The sequence below is a fragment of the Ciona robusta genome, chromosome 11 (assembly GCF_009617815.1).
Source record: "Ciona robusta chromosome 11, ASM961781v2".
NCBI classification, from domain to species: domain Eukaryota; kingdom Metazoa; phylum Chordata; class Ascidiacea; order Phlebobranchia; family Cionidae; genus Ciona; species Ciona robusta.
Window position 1 is genome coordinate 1,020,429 of NC_143245.1, and position 23,796 is coordinate 1,044,224.

At 37.2% G+C, this 23,796-nt stretch overlaps 5 protein-coding genes and 1 non-coding gene across 7 annotated transcripts; 3 read left to right on the plus strand and 3 right to left on the minus strand.

The window, feature by feature from the left end:
* Positions 1–4: 4 nt before the first annotated feature.
* LOC149727611 (uncharacterized) lies at positions 5–9,112 on the minus strand. Its single transcript, XM_089888515.1, has 7 exons — positions 8,690–9,112; positions 7,561–7,707; positions 6,618–6,749; positions 4,252–5,551; positions 3,224–3,326; positions 2,481–2,676; positions 5–2,047 (listed from the first exon to the last, which is right to left on the minus strand). Exons 1-7 carry the CDS (start codon positions 8,742–8,744, stop codon positions 576–578), a joined length of 3,405 nt encoding a protein of 1,134 aa, XP_089744641.1. The 5' UTR covers positions 8,745–9,112; the 3' UTR covers positions 5–575.
* A 480-nt stretch (positions 9,113–9,592) lies between these two features.
* Positions 9,593–9,663, minus strand: Trnag-acc (transfer RNA glycine (anticodon ACC)). The gene has a single exon. It is a non-coding gene; the product is annotated as a tRNA-Gly (tRNA).
* A 383-nt stretch (positions 9,664–10,046) lies between these two features.
* Positions 10,047–12,047, plus strand: LOC149727613 (ferric reductase 1-like). 2 transcript variants are annotated; one of them, XM_089887725.1, is made up of 5 exons: positions 10,047–10,267; positions 10,398–10,553; positions 10,750–10,860; positions 11,053–11,281; positions 11,703–12,047. In XM_089887725.1, exons 1-5 carry the CDS (start codon positions 10,166–10,168, stop codon positions 11,810–11,812), a joined length of 708 nt encoding a protein of 235 aa, XP_089743851.1. In that variant the 5' UTR covers positions 10,047–10,165; the 3' UTR covers positions 11,813–12,047. The 2 variants fall into 2 exon arrangements, with proteins under 2 accessions (XP_089743851.1, XP_089743854.1); XM_089887728.1 differs by lacking the exon at positions 10,047–10,267 and having other exon boundaries at positions 10,362–10,553.
* Positions 12,048–12,291: 244 nt separating this feature from the next.
* Positions 12,292–13,415, plus strand: LOC149727614 (AN1-type zinc finger protein 1-like). Its single transcript, XM_089887723.1, has one exon. The coding sequence runs from the start codon at positions 12,422–12,424 to the stop codon at positions 13,202–13,204; it is 783 nt and encodes a 260-aa protein (XP_089743849.1). The 5' UTR covers positions 12,292–12,421; the 3' UTR covers positions 13,205–13,415.
* On the plus strand, positions 13,202–19,833 carry LOC149727615 (ER degradation-enhancing alpha-mannosidase-like protein 2). Its single transcript, XM_089887701.1, has 11 exons — positions 13,202–13,414; positions 13,815–13,965; positions 14,352–14,457; positions 14,832–14,957; positions 15,268–15,479; positions 16,205–16,346; positions 16,811–16,935; positions 17,359–17,503; positions 17,932–18,053; positions 18,406–18,577; positions 19,084–19,833. The coding sequence occupies exons 1-11, from the start codon at positions 13,320–13,322 to the stop codon at positions 19,377–19,379; spliced, it is 1,692 nt and encodes a 563-aa protein (XP_089743827.1). The 5' UTR covers positions 13,202–13,319; the 3' UTR covers positions 19,380–19,833.
* Positions 19,834–20,065: 232 nt separating this feature from the next.
* Positions 20,066–23,696, minus strand: LOC149727616 (uncharacterized). The gene is made up of 5 exons (XM_089887719.1): positions 23,379–23,696; positions 22,749–22,985; positions 21,007–21,239; positions 20,561–20,722; positions 20,066–20,289 (listed from the first exon to the last, which is right to left on the minus strand). The coding sequence occupies exons 1-5, from the start codon at positions 23,497–23,499 to the stop codon at positions 20,095–20,097; spliced, it is 948 nt and encodes a 315-aa protein (XP_089743845.1). The 5' UTR covers positions 23,500–23,696; the 3' UTR covers positions 20,066–20,094.
* Between the last annotated feature and the right edge of the window lie 100 nt (positions 23,697–23,796).

The following is a 23,796-nucleotide window of genomic DNA, read 5'->3' on the forward strand; positions in this document are numbered from 1 at the left end:
TCTCCCCCTACCCTACTATAACGCTTGTCTCTCTGATTACGGTAGCGAAGATTAAAGAATAGTTAATGACAGGATATAGCGACAACACGAAGCATAGTTGCTACACCTAGCAAACGAACCAGCCATTTGTGTTTATTTATATCCAATTTAAACGTATTAGAAACAAAAGTGTGCTCAAAAAAAGTGTAATGTTTTTATAAACAAATAAAACACATATTCAACACAGTTTGTCAACGAACATCGAACGTTTAAGCGAGACACAAATACTGGTCCAATAAACGTTTTGATATTTATACAGAGTATTTTGGTTTCTAAGGTTTTGCTAGGTACAATACGAACATTTGGGAACAAAATGGAATAGAAGCAGTTATTTATCCTGGCATGTCGGGCGACGACAGTCGTTATAACACGAGTGTTCTGTTTCGTACACCTAGTGCCTGCTTATAAGTTACCACGTATGTAAATTTTTTCTGTGTCTGACAAATTTAGACAACTCATTAGTGTCCACTGAGTTGGAGCAATGATAAACCACCGAATCCGGAAAACTTATTTTTTGAATGGCGATCGTATATAGTTTAAGTTATACTGATGTTGTTGTTTCGTTGGGAGCTTTTGCTGTGGATTGGTTTTAATTCAACCATGCCCTGACCTGCACACGGATTTTGTTTTAGCATTCGGTATAGTTTTGGTACTGCGTCAGTGTATATGATTGGGTTCAAAGAGCTGTTTATCGGCAAAAGAATAATTGCAGAAACAGAGTACACGAAACTCGGTAAACCTGATTCTCTGTAGCTTATAAACGTCATAAGGCAAACTGGAAGCCAACAGGAAAAGTCTGTGAGAATTAGAATTGATATCTTTCGTTGAAGGTTCTTTGCGTTCTTCTGTCGTTGTTCTGTTTGTTGCCTATTTGCTGTATTAGCTGAAATGGCACCGGAGGATGTTCTTTTATAAATCGCAGCGTATGCTGCACTTATATAGAGCAGGGTAATGAAGTTGAAGCTCATGATAACGGCAGAAATCTCATTCAATCCCAATTGGTCAGTGGTCAGTTTGAAATACCTCGGCAGACACACAGCACTGGCGCTGTAGTAACCGAAGTACCCAACTGGTTCAGGCGCATGCCCAGGAAAGTTGGTGTTAAGAAAACGCTGCAGAACTGACCACGAACCCGTAGTGAATACGCCTTCGACACTAACGTTTCGTTGCGTGACGGAGATCCTTTTTGTAAACGCCAGCAGTTGGTCAAACCGAATCATCTCAGTCTTTAGGTAGGGCGTAGTTTTGATCCTCATAGTAGTCACCATGTATCGGGATAGGTGGTCAGAAAGTGGAAGAAGAGCTAAAACAAAACATAGAACCCAAATGCCAATAATCCAGATAGTTGCAACCTTTGTGCTAACTGTGCGCGATTTTAAAGGGAAATAGATTGTGTATAAACGATATGAAGTTAAACATACAAGCGAGAGAACCGACGCTTCACACGAGAGCACGGACAGAACTCCAATGACGTCGCAGGTTGTACTGCTTCGCCATAACAGATCTCTCCAGCAATATTGACCCGAAAATTGAGCTGACTTGATTGCGATAATTAACAAAGCAACGCCCATGAGAAAATCGGCGATAGAAAGATTTAGAATTAAAAGCTTGTTAATCACAGCTACCCTTGGCGCTTGTAAAACTTTCGCCTTTTTCGAGTTTTCCCAGAGAGATTTCAGTGAAAAAAAGAAGACCAGAGCGTTACCGTTGATGGCTACGCACGCCATGAACCAGATCATTGCTCTAAGGAAGGGGGATTTAATAAGCTCCTTTCGTGACGATAGATCGCTGGCTTGAAACACATTAGGTGGGCACTCGTCAGATGCGTCTGCACAATCTCTATTGCCGTCTGTCACTTGGTCTCGACGAACAAAGAAAGGAGTTCCGCTTTCGCAGTAAAAGTGTGTGGATTCACTGCAGTTTAATTCGTCTGAATAGTCAAGGCACTCCGGAGGGAAGACCGCGTCGCATTTTTGCTTGTTGTCGATACTTACCACCTTTTTCGAACCTGTTGAACATTTTGAGTTTAACTATATACGCTGCATGATAGTAAAGCTTTTTAAATATAGTAACAAATATACGCTGGTTTTTATAGACTGGATAGGATGGAGTGAGACGACATCTGAAAATAAGCTTGTGACCTTTATTAAGGTGGTTCAGATAACAAAAAATAAAACGCCCCTAATGTGTGTAAACGTGCCCGCAACTACCGAAACGATGTTTTTGTAACTTTAAATGTTTTGGGGGCATTGTGGTTCTGGATATAGTAGTAGGGTGGGGGAAGATGGGACACCTTTAGCACATAATAACCAGATATCTTGATCGTGTTTTACACAAATTAACAACGGTCTATGAGACTCATGGGGACATAGTTTCATCTTTCTTTGAATGTTCTTTGAGTTAAAATGTGTCCCATCTTCCTCCATCCTACTGTATCAAACCTGTTAACCAAACGCGGTGACCAGCATCGCATTCGAAACGTCCTGAGCAATTTCGCTCGTCTTCCCCGTTTTGACATTCACTTATTCCGTTGCAAACCGAGAAACCAAAAACAAAATTGAAAGAACCACTGCAACGTCGAATTTCTAAATACACAGTCTTTGTCACATTGGGCACAACACCGGTCGGGATTTTTTGCTGTAAAATAAATAGGATTGATATTATAGTAGGGTATAGGTTGGAGCTTGTTTCGCTTTTATCGTCTCATTTGGTAGTAAACAAAGACTATTTAACGGAATTATGAAACCGCATCTTTACGACTCCAAAGAAGCGTTGTTAATATTATTAAACACACATCATGAAGTATGTGATTTAAGCGATAACTGTATCCCATCTTATCATACAGTACTAGAATTACAGCGAAGTTTTTATACCGTCATCTTCACAACGAAAATTCATAACAACCTGTTGTTAAACTCGGCAAAAAATTGTACTTCACCTATATAACTTTCTTGTTTAAGAAATAATTTGTACAGTAGAGTGGGGAAAGATGGGACACTTTTAGCATCTAATATCCAAATATCCTAATCGTGTTTTAAACAATTAACAACGGTCTATGGGAGTCGGAAGGATACGGTTTTATAATTCTTGAAATGTTTTTTGTTTACTTTCAAATGGGACAAGAAATTAGAATGAAAAGGTGTCTCATCTTCCCCCACCATAATACTATATGATAATAAGTTACCCGAACTAATGGTATTTCAGTGCAGACTGTCGGTTTGTTGGTGCAGTTCGCTCTTTCACTGCATTCGTCCTCCATATTTCTACATTCCGTAATTCCGTCACAACTAGAATTATAAATATAAGAAACCGTTACACTTAAGAACCATATTCCCTGATTGTTTTTTTTTAAGTTTAAAGTTATGTGCTACAAATATATCATTTCTGACGTTTTTTTTAAGTCACAAACGTTTTTTTAAACTCACGGGCAACGGTTATATAATTCCGTAAATATTCTTTGTTTCCTATCAAATGGAACGATAACAGAGAACGAAAACATCTCAGATTACCCCATCCCACTATAAATAACAACTTACAAACTTCACGCTATGAGATTCATGGAATAAAGCGATATATAGAAGGTTGGGGTATCCTGGTTCCAAAGAAGAATATTTATAGAATTATTTAACCGTATCCTGACGACTTTATAAAAAAACGTTGTTAATTGTTAAAATCACGATTGGAAATATGAGATTTAGTTCCTAACTGCTAACGGTATGTCTCATTTTATCCTACATAGTGTTAATATATGGGCATAATATAACAGGCATGTATAACTAAATTTGTTAAATAATATAACGAACGCTATTTACAATTCCTTAATTGCGATCTATGTGGTCCGACAACATTTTATATATTGGATCAACTAAGTGGTTGTACATTTCACGTTAAATTCTTAGGTTTCTACATTGAAAACGCCTTAGGTTAAAAAGAAGACATTAGTTTACACATTATATAGTAGAGTAGGGGAAGATGGGACACCTTTTTTATTCCATTTTCTCGTGCCATTTGGTAGTAAACGAAGAACATTTAAAGAATTGTAAAACTGTATCCTTACGCCTACCATAGACTGCGTTCTTAATTGTTTAGAACACGATCAAGATATTCGAATATTACGTGTTAAAGGTGTCCCATCTTCCCCCACAGTACTCTATCTTACACCGGGCACTGCCGAATACACCTTATTCACAAATGAGTAAAATCAAAACCGACCTCTTTGCCATTATAGGGAAGCTCTTGTTCGCCAGGTAATCAAAATTCCCATTTTCTAAAACTCTTTGAAATACATCTGGCACAGGTTGGCACACAAAGTCTTTTGTACGTGCTGGTATAAAGGCACCTGACTCTTTAGTACACCAGCGCTCATCCATTAAAGATAGATGACAATCAACAACCCCGTCGCATACTTTACTAGATGGTAAGCACACGTCATCGCATAAGAACTCTCCTGTCCTGCATTGCGAGCAAGAAGTGCTTTGATCCCCATAACAAACACTGCTGCACAAATCAGCAGCCCCAAAAGATGACGTCACGCATAGGCATTCATCTGATAAATCGGAGCAATCAAATATTCCGTCACAAATCTGTCTCGGTGCGATTACTGTAGTCCCATCCATGCATAGACTGCATTGGAAAGTGTCGTTTTGGTAGCAAAGATCCGAACGGTCATCACACGAGAAATAAGAATCTTTCAGACTCCATTGCGGAATGATGCAATACTTCTGCATATCAGATAAGCCAAAATATCCCTTCTGGCATTTGAATCCGGGCCCAACTGTGAATATGTCGTCTTCCACATTGGGGCAGTCGGCGTATGGATCACACGCATAAGACCAATGCAGGCAAGTCCTATGTAAGGTATCGTTCGGGCAACGAAACATCACCGGTTCTTCGCATTCTTCAATCTCATCAGTACAGTCGCCACAGTGGTTAAGGCCGTCACATAAATAAGACACTGGAATACACCTTAACGAAACCTTACATTGAAAACTTCCATCTGGACAAGAACCGTTTAACGGGACAGTCGATTCATCGCTACCGTCAGTGCAATCCGTTCTATCGTTTAGCTGCCACGTTTTTGGTATACACCGTCTCTCAGGACTTAAAGGTGGTTGGTTTATTCCTAAGCAATCAAATTCGGTATCCAAACAAATCATGTTTGTCTCTTCATCCGAACCATCATCACAGTCTTCATAACCATCATTTACTCTATACCTCGCGACACACCGACCGTTCCCAGGGCACCGAAACTCCTTCCTTTGGTCGCAAACCAGCGCCGACTGCTCGTCGGTTCCTTGGTAACAATCATCCACCCCATCCATTACCCATTCACGAGGAATACATTTAGTGGAATTTCCATCAAATCCGCAACGTATTTCGGTGTTGGCGCATGCAGGTAATGAGGCATCTTCATCGCTAGTGTCATCGGGAATAAGCATGGTAGCGCAGTCGTATTTACCATCCATTACTTTCCAACGTTGTATACACTTCCGACTCTTAGCGCATGTGAACTCTGAGATTCAATCAGTGTTATTATGACTACTATGTTACAGCTTAAAAATATGTATATAGTACAATGGGGGAAGATATGGCACAGTTTCGCTCTATTTTCTCGTCTTATTTAGTAGTAGACAAAGAGCATTCAAAAAATATAAAACCGTATTCTTATAACTCTCATCGACTGTTGTTAATTGTTAAAAACACGGTTAGAATATTTGGATAATATGTGCTAAAATTGTCCCGTCTTTCCTAACCCTACTATATATAATCGCTCTGTTACGCTTCGGTGACAATGTATAAGACGCACGCACACACCATACCAATCAAGTCGCATTAACCCCTAACCGAAGCGAACCAGTCTGTATATTTCAAGTATTAACTAAAAAGTTTAATCAATTGATTATAACAGAGTGTATATTGTTATTATAGTAGAGTGGGGGAAGATGGAACACCTTTAACAAATAATATCCAAATAGCCTGATCGTGTTTTAGGCACCTAACAACGGTCTGTGGAAGTCGTGAAGATGCGGTTTTATAGTTCATTGAATGTTCTTTGTTTACTACCAAATGAAAAGAGAAAACTAAACGAAAAGGTATCCCATCTTCCCCCATCCTATTATATATATAGCAAGCAAACATGAATGGGTTCGTCTACACATCGGTATATCTACTATAGTGATGTGGGGTAAGATGGATACCGTTAACACATAGTATAGCCAATATTTTTGTGAGGATACGGTTATATAATTCTCTATAAATACACTTTGTTTACTACCAAATGGTACGATAAAGGTGAATATACGAGCCCCTTCTTACCCCAACCTACTACAGAGTTGGGAAAGTCACGTTGTGTAATGTTTCAACATATATTTTTATTATTTTATTAATTAAGGTGTTTAGAAACAAAATAAGAAGGGTCCAAACTTGTATTAATGCTAACGGAGGTCACTTTCAACATCATTTATAATTGTCGTTTATATTTACCTCCTGGATTCTATACTGAAACATGTCTGTTAATAAATACGCAAGTGCACAGTGACTTTTCAAACATACTGTATACATGTTAAACATTGGTATACCTTCGTCTTTACGACATGGCAGAATAAACTGTTCGTTTTCAGTGCAGCTATCCGCTGTGTTGATATTATGTCTTTGCGCACAGCGGTTGCTGAAACGACACTTCACCTCGTTGTCGTTGCATTGAAAATAACCTGAGTAAGTATTTAAGTTGTTTATTTTATAGAATGCAACTTGGGGTGGCCAGTGAGGTAACTGATTTGCGCGCTAATATACGTAATGATAAATTATTGCATTAACGTTGCTGGCAGTATAAACCATCGCATGTAAAGGTTAAAATAACGGTGTTAATGTTGTAACGATTTTGCGATACGTTTAGGATAGGGGAAGATGGGACACCTTTACCAAACAATATCTCAACATTCTGATCGTTTTTTTAACAATTAACAAAGGTCTATGGGAGTCGGGGGAATACGGTTTTAAAATTCTTTGGGTATTTTTGTTTCCTACCAAGGTACGGGAAATAGAGTAAAAAGGTGTCTCATCTTCCCCAAACCTACTATATGTTGTTAATTCGTACACTGTACGGGTATATGAAAGCCTACACAGTAATGTGGCAGTGGTAATATATTTAGCAACAGTTTAGCCTAACGCAATACCGTATTATAAAAAGCATTGGTTTCTGTATAAGTGATGCTGGGAGAGGAACGAAAATAAAGTCCATTGTTTGATGGAACGTGCAAATACTCAATACTGGTATAACAATACATACTCTTACTCAATTGAGTCAGAAATCGAAAGCGATAATCAGGTTATTTATAAAACGCAAAGAAGGGAATCAGCAGCAAAACAACAATTGTTAAAACACGCTATGGGTAAAAGGTTTGGGAAAGAGTGTTAGTTAAAAGGCGTGGCTGATACCACTAAGCACATACGTCATTTCATTGTGCGAATTTCAAATCCCATTATTTTGCTTCAAGATCGCAATATTTTACAATAGTTCACCTGCTTCCTCGTCGGCGTTATTATCGCAGTCTCGACCGAGATTCCTTAGAAGACGTCGAGGGATGCACTGGCCATTGCCGCAGTCAAACAAACCATCCTCACCCCGACACGCCTGCTGCAGATGGTCCACGTTTAAAGCGTCTGTAACTTAACGAAAATATTTCTGTATAAGAACAAACTTACGTCTTGTAATTTAGGGGTCCACTCTGCTTTATGAATTTTTTCTATAGTATGGGGAAAAGATAGGATGCGGGCAAGAAAAAAAAAACAGTTTTTTACTTCTCAACAGTAGTATTTTCTTTACTGTTGATAAGTAAAATTCGATGATGAATCAATGCCACATTTTTAAAATTCCTGAAATTCAGTAAGATGGTCATTATGAATGCTTGCTGAATCGTAAATAAACTGCCAAAATTTTGTGGTTTGTGAGTTCGAATCACTAAACCGCGAGTTAATAAAATATGCTGAAACATTACGTACAGTTTGTTTTTGTGTAATACAATCAATTTGGTCCTATTAAAAAAATAGATATATAGTATAGGGGGGTGGGGGAAACGGAAACTTAAGCACATTCTGCCCAATATTTAAAAAATCAAAACGGATGACGGTTTTTGGGTAATATCACAAATTAGTATTATTATTCCTTTATTATTTATAACAACAATTCCAAAAATTATATTAAAACACATGAGGAGTTATCGCACAACAGGCAAAATTTTACAAATTCGTAAACATACAGGGTAAGACGGGACAGTTTAAAATTAGTGTTAGTTTTGATTAATAAATGATATTTTTTATTAGAAACACACGTAAACACCACGAAATATTACAGTATATTATTGTATGAAAATTGGTATTGTTTAAACGATAATGGGTAATGTTCGAATTTCAATAGATAAATATTGTATCTTACAAATGCATATGAACTTGTAGTAACAGAAAATTGGTATAACTATTAATAAATGGTTATGTAACACTTTTTTATGAATATCATTAAATGGGGGTTTGTAAAAAAAAAATTAAAAAAAAGTCTCGTCCGACAAAAGTGTCCCATCTTCCCCCACCCTACTATATAAATATTTATAGGGACCATCTTAATCACAAAATGATGAACTAAGTTCACATTTACCTGTGTAGCAACAACAGAATGAAACTCCAAATAGAAGAGAATGAAACAGTAGCATACCTAACTTTAAAAGTTTAAAATTTCTTGAAAATAGATTATAGAATATGTAGTATCCTCGGGACACCGTTAGAATCTAAACCTCATATTTCCTGATCGTGTTTTGAACAATTAACAACGTTCTTCTAGAGTCGCGGATATACGGTTATATAATTGTTTAAATGTTCTTTGTTTACTACCAAATGAAACAAGAAAAAAAAAACGTCTTTATACCCCCCCCTCCCCCCTTTCATATGTGCTTTATTAAAATCTCTAGCCAAATAATGTCTGAAGCTACAATAGATTTCGTTTGCTTGTACATGACATGATGATCTTAATATTGGCTTTAAGCTATTTATACATGAAAGTGGTTTGAATTTTCCTTCTTGGTTGGCTCGCTAAAACGAAACCGATGGTGTTATTGGGTTTCAACGCACGATGTAGCGTAAACAATTTAGCGGAAACTTAATTATACGCGTGATGCAACAAGCACCATGATTGACGTAATACGTGTTATTTATAGTGGGGTGGGGCAAGATGGCACATGTTTTCATTCTCTCTTATCGTTCCACTCGGTAATTAACAAAGAATATTTACAGAATTGTAAAGTCGTAACAGCGCGACAATACAAGAGCGTTATTAACTGTTAAAAAAACGGTGAGTAAATATGGGATTCGGGTGCTAACGTATTTTTTTTCTCAATGCAGTAACTTTATTGAATACCCAAAGCAACAAAATACACATGTGGCTGTACAAGAAGGAAAAAGGGAATGACGCAGAAGGTAATCGCCAAAACTGAAAGATGGGTCAGTTTTATAATTTCTCTACGAAGGCTATATGAACCTCTTTTTATCGAATGTGAAAAGAGGTTGCATTGGCCGGGAATCGAACCCGGGCCCCCCGCGTGGTAGGCGAGGATTCTACCACTGAACCACCAATGCTGGTGCTAACGTATTACCCCATAATTTCGAGGTGGGAAGTATTTTGGGCCAAAGGGTAAATGTGTTCGAATCCCACTTCTGACAAAGATTTTACCAAGCAAACGATTGCATCAAACTAAATTTAAATAAACATTTTTTTATCAGAGTGTCCAAGAACTTAAAATAAACTTTTAATGGAAGTTTTAGCGTGAGTTATTTTTACATTTTGTTTCAACCCATAAGTGACCACTGGATTGGATTATCTTTAAGTGTTTCACAAGCACACATATGCCCACAATGGTAGCAGCATTCAGCCTCGACCTATGTTATCGGTGATATTAATAAATGACATTCAATCATCACAACGTTATAAATCTCATGGGAAGCTGATGGTTTCCGAGCTGATTTGCTTCAATTAGAATTGTATTGAGCGAATATGCTGGCCCAAGTACATAGCTACTAATATGCAGTGTCTCTGAGTGTTGGGGCAAAATAACTGGATCCCAGGCACTATAGGATAAAAATGGCCAATAAGATGTTTCTATTTAGAATAAACGGAATGTGTTTTTATTATTTACTAATCGCCGCAGTAGTTTCGGAAAGCTATTCTGCAAACGCAAATCAGGTAAACTATATGCTGTGGTTTTACTCTAATTTTTAAAATTTCGTTTTATTTTTTCCTAAAATTAGTGATTTTCTTAAAATTCGTTTTTAAAATGTTGGTTTCGTCATGGATGAATGATTTTTGTTTTCAGGATGACGTCACAATAACAGCTGGTGGCGGATATTGGAACTTGACACTAGGTGGCAGTGTAGCTTGGGAAGAAACCGGAAGTGGTTCGATGAGATTCGTCATACAAAGCGTCACATCCGGTTACGTTGCCATGGCAATATCACGTGACAGTTTAATGGTAAGAGGAATTCCATGGGTACATGGCGGGCAACAACAGACGTTATAACATGGTTGTTCTGTTTCATACACTTCGTGCCACCTTACGAGTTACCACGTATGTAACTTTGTGGGTAATTTTTGCGCGACTTTTCGTAAACCCTTGACTGATATTAGGAACCCATATATTAAATAATTACAAAACCTATGTTTTCCAGGGTGACGACGATTGCTACATCTGTATGGTGGGTGGCGCCACCTCGCGGGGACTTGTGTGGAAAACAGCGTACCTTCCCCCACACCAAACACCAGTAGATGTTAAAACAAAGGTATATCTACTATCTAGTGATATTATAAGTGTGAATACATAGAAGCAACAACATTCACATATAGTTTAATTATATTTCCGTATCCTAACGATTCTAGAAGAGTCGAAAAAAATAAACGGGTTCATGTTGTCTATTTCGTATAAGGTATATGTTATTTCAGACACACAACCTAATATGATCCCCACCCCACAGGAAAAGTATCGCTACAAAATTCGTTTTGTGAATGGGGTCATAACGTGCTCGTTTATTCGGCCTTATGACGTCACAAAGCGTATCAATGGAACAATGACCACTTGGGATTTAAACAATGGGAAGTTCAACCTTCTATTTGCGAGGGGTTACGTCACAGATGGTTCGATGGTTTATCACAGTGGTGATCGTGAACGAACAATGAAATCGATAAAATTTGTTAAGTCGAGCGGTAAGGCTTATGATGACGTCATAATGTATTAATAATAATCAATTTTTGGTGCTCGGTTGTGGTAGCGAAGATTACGTAACTCGTAATTAGCTGGCACATGGTGTATGAAACAAAACATCCGTGTTATAACGACCATCGTTGCCCGCCATGGGAACGGTTTCATTCATTCATTATAGAATAAAAAGAAAAGACAGATTATAGTGACGAAACGACGGTGTTAATACTTACTTACGGTTAAAAGCATATAATAGGGTGGGGTAAGATGGGACATCCTTTGCACATTTTATTCAAATATGCTGTTCGTATTTTTAACAGTTAACAACGGTCTATGGGGATCGTAAGGATTTTGTTTTATAATTCTTGAAATTATATTTACACCTAATTACCAAACGAAACTATCTTTGTTAAACATTCTTTTCAGATTATTACGTCACTACAGCGTCTATGTCGTCAACAACATCTAGTGGGAGCTTTAATTCATTGGAACTGTGGTTAATGAGTTTGGCTTTGCTGTTAGCAATGTTAATCTAACAATATAGAACGATCGACAAAGTGTTTCGGGGGTTTGAGAACATGAGACATGCAATTGTTTGTTTGAATTTTTTGTAAAAAAACACAGCGAATCAAGAAAGAGATACGAAGTAAAAGCAACCAATAATCGGAAAAAGTGTTGGATTCGAAAGAGTTTTTGTTTATTTTATGAATTGTTGGTTAATTCTTTCTTTTTAATGCTGGATTGTTTATGAACAACGGTACTTTTTGTGTAGCTATGTTGTTAATGTATTGTAATCTCCTGTTTCGGATCGTACCTGCGAAAATGTGACAGAGTCCGTACTCTGATATAAATAATAGTAACTTAATTATTTATGATCGCGTAGCGGGGCAACAACAGTCGTTAAAACACAGTCGTTCTGTTTGATATACCTTGTGCAGCTTACTAGTTACCAAGTATTTAGCTTTGTGGGTGATTAGTGTTCCGTATAGACAATTTTGGGAAATTTGTACCTCAGATCAGAGACCACCCATAAACATCTGTGCTATAATATAACTCATTTTCCTTTTGACCCCGAAAGTTTATGATTTCTATTACTTTGTAACAGTGGGGAAGTCCCAACACGTAAACTTTCAGAATTTTTTGAAATGTCTGAGTTTGACATTGGTAAGCATTGTAGCTATGATGAATGCAGTAGGTTGGATTTCTTACCATTTACGTGCGATGTGTGTGCCAATATTTTCTGTAAAGATCACGAGAAACCAGCCGAACATAAGTGCACGAAACTGCCGAAGGCTGTGACATTAGATGTTTCTACATTACAACCGCCACCTAAGTACGAATGTACGTTTTTAAACTGTCACAAATCGGAATTGGTTCCAGTGAAATGTTCCGCGTGTTTCGAACAGTTTTGCTTAAACCACAGGTCGCAAGAAGATCACAAATGTGAAGCAAAGTTTGCGAAAAAAGACGTGAAAAAGTTAATCGTGTTGCAATCTTTTCCCAAAAGTAGCTTCAAGGCTTATTTTAAGGGAGCGAAATCTGAGAAATTGGCTGCAAAAGTTCAAGTTATGAAGTTAAAGCAGAAAGCTGTGGGTAGAAATGACATTCCAAAAGAACATAGAATTTATTTCTCAATCCAGTATATTCTAGATGGGCGGGTCATCAAAACTAGCGAGGTGTTTGTGAGTTATCACTGGAAAGTCGGGAAAATGTTGGATTACTGCTGTGATAACATGAACATTGTGAATAAAAATAATGTAAATTGTGACGAAAAATTGAAACTTTGTTCAGCTAAGTCTGGAGTTGTTTATTCTGCAAATGAAGAAATTAAAATTTTATTGGAAAATGAAAAATTATTTAACGGTTCAAATATTGTGATAACTAACGTGCCGACTCATGTTACACAGGTTGAATTTTCTGCTGAGTAATAATAGTTATTGTGGCCAGTTGTTTGCTCACAGTAATGTATTATGATGGTTTTGTGTTATTCTTGCTTATAATTTTCATGTATTTTTTCACAGATAAAATATTGCTGGGTTTAAAATGGGAAAGTTTTATCTCGTACTTGTAATAATGCTTGTGTTAGTTTCAAATTGTTTTGGTGGAAATTCAAATGAAGATGAACTTAGTGATTTAAGGTATTTTGTATTAAGGGATAAAGTATTACACTTTGGTAGCTGGGTATCAGTACTTAATTAGTGGCATTTTAGGAGACATATATTTATTATTGGGGCATAATTAAACCTCATGGGATTGTTGTGTTTTAGATGCCTAATTGCTGCAAAGTGGTGAATAATATAACAGGTGTAAATATAAACAAATGTAGGTTATTTTATTGATGGAGTAGTGGGACATACGTGTTAGGTGTCTCAGTTAGAACTACAAACCTGAAAAGTTAAAAAACTCTGTGTTAAACCAGATGAAATGTTAAACCAATGTTTATAATCGGTGTTTGTATGTTCACCTACTGTATCTGTTGTTGTTTTTAATAACACCATGTATATGAAGACACCCATGTTGTAAACCCCCCATCCACAGGAACAAAGTAAAGGATATGTTTTACCACGCTTACAACGGATACTTAGAACGAGGTTACCCCTACGATGAACTTCGACCTTTGACCTGCGATGGGGTCAACACTTGGGGGAGCTTTTCCCTTACACTGGTTGATGCGCTTGATACTTTGGCGGTTCGTTTTCTTATTCATAAATTCATTTTTATCGTAATTTCATTGAGTTTGTTATAATTGGAAAAGTCTTGATTGTATTGATATTCATGAATTGTGGAATTTTAAACTCCTTTTTGAAACAGTTTTAAATGACAGACATATAAATCAAAAAAATTTATTGATGAATTCAATTTCACATTTTTTTTTTGATCATATTAAACCGAAATGCCTAAATGTGACAGTTCTATAAGAGAAGAAGGTTCTCTAACTTTTTTTGCTCGTGTCATTTTTTATTTCATATAAAAACTTTAAACACTTATAAATTAAAAACAAGAAGGGAAAATTCAACAAATCTGTGTTTTCATATTTTAAAGTTTAGGTTGAAAAATTTTTGATTTCTATCCCAGGTGTTGGGGAACTACAGCGAATTCAGGAGAGTCGCGAATGAATTAACGAACAACATCGACTTCAATATAAACGTTAATGTGTCAGTGTTTGAAACAAATATTAGAGGTGACTTTCTTATTGTTTGGTTTCTGATGATGTCTGTGCAATGTTTTATTTGGTTTGTTATGTCATGATGTCTTGTCGAATGTCGTAAAAAAGGATAATTTTTTAACAGTATTTCATTTTTTAAGACACTGCATTAATTTACTATTTTTTAACAGATTTGGCATTTAGAATGTATTATGTAGCGATAAAACAGCATAAGGCATGCTATGCGTATCAGCATATACTTGTGTATTAAGTTTTACCCTTCGGTCTTCTAATAGTCTATAATAAACACCCTACTTAATGCACCACTTTAACCCAGTGGTTGGTTTTCCATTGATTCTTTTATTATCTCTCATTAAATCGAACTTGCTTAACCAACCTCTTTAACCCAGTGGTTGGTGGTCTACTGTCAGCTCATCTAATGGCAGATAAAGCAGGGATGGAATTAACACCAGGGTGGCCGTGTAGTGGACCACTGCTTGACTTGGCTGTGGATGTGGCAGATAGATTGTTACCAGGTGTGTAGAAATATAAGTGTTGATATGCCATATATATATATATATGCTATTGTAGCCAGGTGTATTATATACTTATGAGGGATCTTCTGGCCCTGGGTAGCACGTAGAAGGGTGGGCAAGCTTACCCTAAAATTTCTACTCTGCATTAAACAATAAACAGTGACACCAAATTTGTAAATAAATAAAAAGTTACGTCTTTTAGAAAAAGAATAGTTTAACAAAAAGGAAATAAAATATTAATATATATATATATGTGTATTTTGTGTGGTTTATATTTTTGTTACTTTATTTTACCTCTACCATCCCACAGCGTTTAACACACCCACGTACATGCCTTATGGGACGGTGAACCTACGTTATGGGGTGGATGCGAATGAAACACCCATCACATGCACTGCGGGGGTGGGAACGTTTATAGTGGAGTTTGCTACACTAAGTAGATTGACCGGTGACGCCAAATATGAAGAAATCGCTATGAAGGCAATTCATGCTTTGAATCAATCAAGATCTAATATTGGTTTGGTAAGTTGGGATTGTCTTTGTTGGGGGTTGTATTGTATATGGGTGAGTTTCTACAGTCAGCCATGGGACCTGAGATTTAGGCCAGAGTTGGTCCATTACCCCGACATTGTATATGGACATTCTATTCTATATGGGTGAGGTCCTACAGTGAGGCATGCCTTGGAATCTGGGATTTAAGCCAGAGTTGGGCCATTACCCAAACATTGTATATACATATTCTATTCTATATGGGTTAGGTCTTACAGTGAGGCATGCCATGAGACCTGGGATTTAGGCCAGAGTTGCCCATTACCCCAACATTGTATATGCACATTCTATTCTATATGGGCGAGTTCCTACAGTGAGGCATGCCTTGGAATCTGGGATTTAAGCCAGAGTTGGGCCATTACCCAAACATTGTATGTACATATTCTATTCTATATGGGTTAGGTCTTACAGTGAGACATGCCATGAGACCTGGGACTTAAGCCAGAGTTTGGCCATTACCCTACGTTTGGTAACAATTTTTTATTAGATTGTTTAGAACATAAATATGGATTTAATCATATTTACTACACTATTACCTATCGCTATGTTCCCAAGAATCCCAATCTAGACCGTACTGAAGCAGTTTATAAATACTCAATAATAGAGATTCTATTCTATATCGGTGAGGTCTTCTGTAGGGCACACATATTACTTCTACTTTTTAAAACACTTAATTGACAAACACCCCCTATTCATAGTTGGGCAACCACATTAATGTTATAACGGGCAAATGGACGGCGCTTGACTCTGGCATCGGGGCAGGGGTTGATTCGTTCTTCGAATATTTAGTGAAAGGATCAATATTACTGGATATGCCTGAGTTAATGGAGATGTTTAAAGGTAGGGGTTGATATTGGAACTTAACTAAGTAATTGAGGTAAGTGAATATAAGGCTAAACATTATAATCACAAGGAAAGCAGGAGTAGGTAAATACATAGTTTTTTTTTTAATATGATGTGTTTACTTTGGTTTATTTCTTTGTGCGTCTGAAGCTTAATCCTGATTTACTGAATCAACTAATCACCCAATAAGTTCAACACATGGGACCTGAGATTTATTACGAGAGATTAAAGCCCTGAAGCCAAAGTTAGCCCATTACCCAGGGTGCTACAACCTATTAGAGTTGAAGCAATGACCATTAAGTGTCTTGCCCAAGGTGGTACGCCCACAATGGTGACAGCGTCAAGCATTGAACCCGGTATCCTTCAATTAGAATGCAATTGCCTAACCACTGCGTAGGATTCCACCAAAAACTTTTTACATGTGTCATTTATCACTGACAACTTTGCGTAATCTTCTGCAGAGTTCTTGGGTCCAATAGAGAAATACCTGAAGCAGGGTGATTGGTATATGTGGGCTAATATGAACACAGGTTCGATCACCCTTCCAATCCATCAGTCACTCGAAGCCTTCTGGCCGGGTTTACAAGTGGGTTAATGTAATAGTTATGTTTAATATGATAACCTAAATTTTATTTATTTCTTCGAGTTTGAGAGCAAAAATCAAGCTAATGAAGAGCTGGTAACCTCCAATGAAAGCTACATTTATATAGTTTAAGCTCTGATTTATCAGATATAACTTATGTTCAATTACTAGATACACTACTTTTGTACTTTATATTCTGTTTATTTACGTAACTTTCTAAGCTGTTGCTTTTCCAATTAAAATTGTAAAACACCAACAACAAATATTGAAAAATTAGAACAAACGGTCAGTGACCACTGATTGGCAGCTAAACCAGCAACGACTTTTTATAACTCAGTAACCTTGGATTATAATACAAGCTTCTAACCACTAAGCCATAGCACTAGACCCACAACTTGACACATATCCTAACAACACTTCGTGCAGACTTTATACGGAGACACCGAGAATGCTTACAAGACGATACTAAGTTACTACGACGTGTGGGATAAATATGGTGGAACGCCCGAGTTTTACAGCATTACGCAATCAGAACCTTTTAATGGAAGGGAGGGCTACCCGCTTAGACCAGGTGAATGAATGTAACTTTTATCCTTTATTGGAGGGGAAACTACAGTCAGTATAACAAGGGTGTTATGTTTCATACACTTTGTGCCAGCTTATGAGTTACCACGTATTTAACATATAAGTAATGTGAATGTCCGAACAACTCATGCCTGCATCCCAAGTCTCCTGCCTCACCCTTATAAAATAATACACTAGCTAGCGTGTATTCTTACAGAACGCGTGTATTCTTATAGAAGAATCACATTTGGTTTAATATCACTGAGTAAAGTGGCTTCCCAATTTGGAACAAAAAATGAGTGGCTCGTATGTCTTCCTTTTTAGTAAGGAATACATATATATTACCTCATTACCTGGTATACTGTTTGGTGTTTATATCTAATAATATTTGTGAGTTATGATCATGACATCACAAAAACAATTATTTTACCACAGAGTTGATAGAAAGCACGATGTATCTTTATAAATCAAACAAAGATCCAAGGCTACTGGAGTTTGGGAAACAATTGTTACGTTCCATTGAAAAAGTTGCTAAAACTAATTGCGGTTATGCGACCGTGAGTATTGTGATGTCATAAGTAGGTTTGTCAAAAAACAAATATGGCATTTTTTATCAGTGCTTCATTACAAACATATTTTACGATATGCTTAGTAGCAGACCTGCCATTCAAGCCGGATTTTGCCCATTAACCCAACCACCCAGGTTGTTTATGTGCAACTCCACCTGGACACAGTCCTTGATAAGCAATTAATACACCAAGGATCATGTAAAGATAAATAAGCAAAAAAGCTGTTTTAGTCCTTCTAGGACCTAGGTTAAATCTATTGTAACGTTTGGTCTGTTTTGCCCAAGGTGATAGTAGCGAGCACGTTTGATAAATTGATATTTATCGTAAATTCACTTCCAAGGTTAAAGACGTACGCGATCATCGACTTGACAACCGGATGGAATCTTTCTTTCTCGCTGAAACGATCAAATACCTGTACCTTCTGTTTGACCCAGTGAACCCACTGCTAACCACCATGAAGGGGGCATCACTGAGGGAGTTTGGGGATGGGAGGGAATGTATACTGGGAGCTGGTGAGTTAGAGGGTTGATGTTGTATTGTCAGCAAGTTTTACCTAACCTATGTTATGTTAATGGGTCTTGTTGGTCCTCATGCTCACTGTCAAGCTAGATGGGTCTTGTTAGTCCTCATGCTCACTGTCAAGCTAGATACTTGTTTTGTTTTGTTACATTTTTGTATTTTTAATATTCAGTACTTTTTATTTAACTATGATACCATTATGTTGTTGTACCTCATGCTCATTGACAAGCTAGATATACATTTTTCAAAATCTGTTTTTTGTCAAGTATTTTGTTTTTAACAACTGTATTTTGTTGCTGTTTCCCTCTCTTCATTGTTTTGGTTAGTCCCGTCACAACCTCTAGACCAGAGGTTACAGGTTGAAAGCTTGACTCTGTTGCCGTTGGGGGTGTATGTGTACTTGGGAAAGTTGTTGTTAAATTGTCAGTCCTACAGTTTTTAAATAATTTTAATTTCAGCATCATGTTTAAAAATTATGAATATAATGTTTATATTTTAGGTGGCTACATATTCAACACAGAAGCCCACCCAATCGACGTTAGTGCGCTGCATTGTTGCGACATAATGAGAAAAGATACGGAAAATTCCAATATTTGGAACACCTTTAAAAGTTTCGATGCAAAAACTTTGTTCACGGTTAACCGTAGTGGGTGGGAGCCGAACCCGGAACCTTCAGGTCAAACAACTTGGGCAGGAAGTGATGATCGTAATGTATCACGGTTAGTGACGAATTGTGATGCGGAAAGTTATCATATGAAGTTCATGAAACATGGGCAGATATTTACCGAGGCTTAAGTTTTATCGGCGGTAAATATTTTAAATATTTTAAAACACAGGGAAGGCAGGATAGTTAGACACATAATACTGTGAAACAAATCTAACTTGTTGGTTGTAATGTTTTGCCTGCAAACCATGCCACCCCAGGTTTAGTGTCTATGAGTTTGTACCAGAGTTAATGTGCTATGTATGTCAGTATGTACTTCAAAAGTATTTCTCTTCTATCATTATCCTATTTAAATATTTGGGCACAGAAATAACATTTTGAACAAGTTGCTTATATTCACATTGGTTACTGCAAAAAACATAAGAAACAAATTTTCCTTAACATACTGTGATCATTGGTGCAATGTCTGTGCTTTATAACGAGATTATGGTATATCGTTTGCTCCTTATAACCTGATCAATTTGTTCTCAGTTCACTACTTTATTTGGTATTACAGTTTTGTAACTTAATACATTGATAGTATTATGTGCTTTGTGTTTGGTAATATAGTGAGTGTATGTAAATAAGGATAGGTCGAATACTGCATACGAGCTGTTGTTTTTACTTCGGGCAATCTTTGCAGGAGCAAGGTTCCCTCAATTTCAATCACTGGAAAATATTTAATTAACAACATTGCAGCATGTTACTGGTTACAAAGCTTAAAGTTTCCCATTTCAACACATTTCATATATTTAGCCTAAAATCCACGTTTTAAAACTTTAATTATACGCGACATAAAGTTTATTGTTACGTTAAATCAGTGGAGGTAGCGTGTGTTGTGATGTCATGATCGCCACTGTTGGGTATGCTGCATCTAAACAACAGCACAGACACTTGTGGCATGGAGACTTCGATGTATTCGTTCGTTATGTGATGAATGGCACTGCCAAAGTTTGAACCAACCGCACAGTGCCAGGTTTGGCCAAATCGTGCCTCAAATGTCTGTGGAGATAATGTGGTTTATTACATACGTCATACATGTTGTATTTATATACACTCCATGCACATTGTCGAGTTATAACATGGGTGTCTTCTTATACACCAGACACACACGGTGTATTCATACACTTCATGTTCACTGTCAAGTTATAACATGAGTGTCTTCTTATACACCAGACACACATGGTGTATTCTTACACTTCATGCTCACTGTCAAGTTATAACATAGGGTCTTCTACTCTTCTTATACACCAAACACACATGATCAACCTACCGTTTTAATATGCTCAGCAATATCTTCCTCCAGCCCATACTTAACCACAGCCTTCACACAAATCTCCGCGGCCACTTCTTCCATGCTTTGTTCCATACTGGAGAAAGTCACCATCTTTGTGCTGCGTTGATCGTCAGGGTACATCAGGTTACGAGCAATATGCTGAACATGTGAGTTGACTTGATGTTATTAATCAACACTTTATTAACTTGCTTATTAACTGGTTTATGAACCAACAGTTTACATGCGTTGTGTTTTAATTGAAAGTAGATTTTGCAGCCATGTTTTTATTGCGTCGTTTTTACTCGACCGACTTTTTGGACGACCGTCGTTTTGTAGCCAACTTTCTTTGTTGTTTTAATTAATTTAATCTTAATTACTCTATCTGAATAGCTATCTTATATAGCTAGTAGTAAGTTGGGTTCTTCGTATATTAATAACGTCACCTGTTTTACAGTTTTCGAAAGTTTCCCGCAACTCGGGGATTCCCCCTGTGACGTAAGCGTGATGACGTAAGCAGCTAGTGCGGAGGATAAAGTGGCGATGGCGCTGAAATAATATGACGTAGAGTTGACGGCAGACACGCCAGCCACAGCGAACACTCCTTGCTTCCTACGTTGCGAAGCCACAACCCCGATGCGAAAGGTAGCGATCACACAGGTTAGGAAGCTAATGCTTGCTGCGGGAATATATATAGTGTTACTGTGTGCTTAATATAGTAGGTGGGGAAATATGGGACACTTTTTCCCGTCCCACTTGATACAGTAAACAAAGAACTTTCAAAGAATTTTAAACAAGTTCAGACTTTTTGGATAATGTGTGCTAAAGATGTCCCGTCTTCCCCCGGCCTACTATATTGAATAATTGTTAAAATAACGCACGAGAGTGTCGATTACTCACGGCCTACTAGAGATACGGCCTGATAATTCACATTTTACGTTTAAAATTAGAAGGCCTATTGTACGTCACAAACACCATTATTTTCAATTGTTACGTCATGTATTTTGCTTAAAAAAAGGTAGCAGTAATGGGAAAACGCATTGAAAAACATACGAATTTAGCAATGAGGTCAATTATTTACACAAGTATAGCTACATGCAGCGTTAGAAGCGACCAAACAGCATAATAATTATATAAGTAAAGACTTGTAAACATAATAAAGGCGTAAACAAAGTTTACAGCACCAAAACGGGATCAAACAAGAAAGAAATAAAGCTTTCATTGAGAAACTCTTAAACCAATGCTGCTTGTGAGGGCAGGGTTATCCTCAAAAGGCATTGGATGTTTGATTTGGCAAACCATATAAGTGTCCAACCAACCAGCAAATAACGTTAAATGAATGTATATAATATAATTTGAATGAACTGTATCAGTACCAAGTAAGTTCAGACCCGCAAGTGGTTCACGTTAAAAATAAAACATCTATACATAGACACAAATAATCATTGAACCTGTAAACCAAACGACGATTACTAAAACTGTCTTGTTTACTAACTTAATGTGCGCTAGTTTAGTTTAGACCATGGCGCCCTCTTCGCCATGGTTTAGACACAATCCCTGGTTTAGAAACAGTAGCGAAATGGATATAGAGAGCTATACTGAATATACTGTCTCGTAATTTTCTTCGACTGAGTGCGAACGGGACTACGTAATCTGTTCTAACCTAAAAGACTACCTGTAGGTTATCTTACAGTTAATTTTAAACACTTTATTAATGCAAAATAACCCTGATAATCTCTTTGCAACTAGCATACACCTTCTATTTTAAATGAATATTTAAATTAAACTGTATACTATGCTGCTATGTTTACACCCAAACAATGAATAACAATGGGAAAATAATGTTGGTTGTGACGTATAATAGGCCTTCTAATTTCAAACGTAAAATGTGAATTATCAGGCCGTATCTCTAGTAGGCCGTGGATTACTGTGTTACTAACGGCATGCTATAAATAAATGAGTTTATTTGTCGTTTCGGTAACAAAGGTCAAGGTACTGGAGTATACTAAAGCGAAAGTTGACGATAAATCGAAAGTCGTTATAACACGAGTGTTCTGGTTTAAACACCTCGTGCTCGGTTATGAGTTATCACGTATGCAACTTTGTGGGTGGTCGTTTTGAATTACTTAAGTGTGTAATTAAAACACCTATGTTATAATTTGAAGGGAAAGTGTGTATAGGTTCTTACCTGCGGTAAGGTACGCCCATAACAGCGTCCTTGGTTGCAATGTGTATTGTGACGTCACGATTGCTAGTCGGGGGTTTCCAAGCATTAATACTGACGTCACCATTGTACATAAAGATAGTATACACGCTATCAGAGCCAACCACGCAAAATCAGTGTCTTGGGCATCCAGGACGTTTCGGGTCCCGTATAACTCTGAACATCCGATAGGTGGCGGTAAGGGGAGACAATTCGAAACCGCTGTAATGATGTCACGGTAATTGTGACGTAAAAAACATAAAAAATTAACCAACGTAACGTAATAAACGCATAATGCGGTTTAAGGATGTGTTATAATGAAACCATTACAATAAAATAGTGTAACCTTTTATAATTTTATATCCTCGCGTTGAGGATAAACGACAGTCGTTATAAAACGGGTATTCTGTTTCATACACTTCATGTCCGCTTTAGTTACCACATAGGTAAAATGTAACTTTGTATGTGATTATTTTATACGCCCACAATGGAAGAGACGTCGAGCCTCGAACCCAACACTTAGGGCTAGAGGCGACCGCCCTAACCACTGTTAATTTATACATTCAAGGATAAATAACTCTTTTATATATAAAATAAATGATGCAACCAACTTACCAGAGTTCTTTTTCCATTTTCCCCAGCTGTTCTGTCTAAACGCCTCAAAAGTTAAAACCGACGATAAAAACGCTAAAACAGCGCAATAGGTGACATAACTTTTGGCGCTACTATCGGCCATTACACTATATTAGAAACATAATTAATTATTTGCAATCAATTTACATTTTATTCGTTTTAATTCCACCCAAAGCAAAACAAATCTGATAAAATACGTTACCGTATTGTAATTGTAAACGTCGTGTGACGTCACAATAGCTATGGTTATAGAATAAAGGTGATGTTTTACGTAATATGCAAATATCTGATCCGGGGTTCGAAATTAACCATGATTATTACAGCTAGTTTAGGGTTAAAAAAGCGCATTTTTAAGCCCTACAACGCTCGCATGGTTGTAATCCGCCAAAGAACTGCGCGC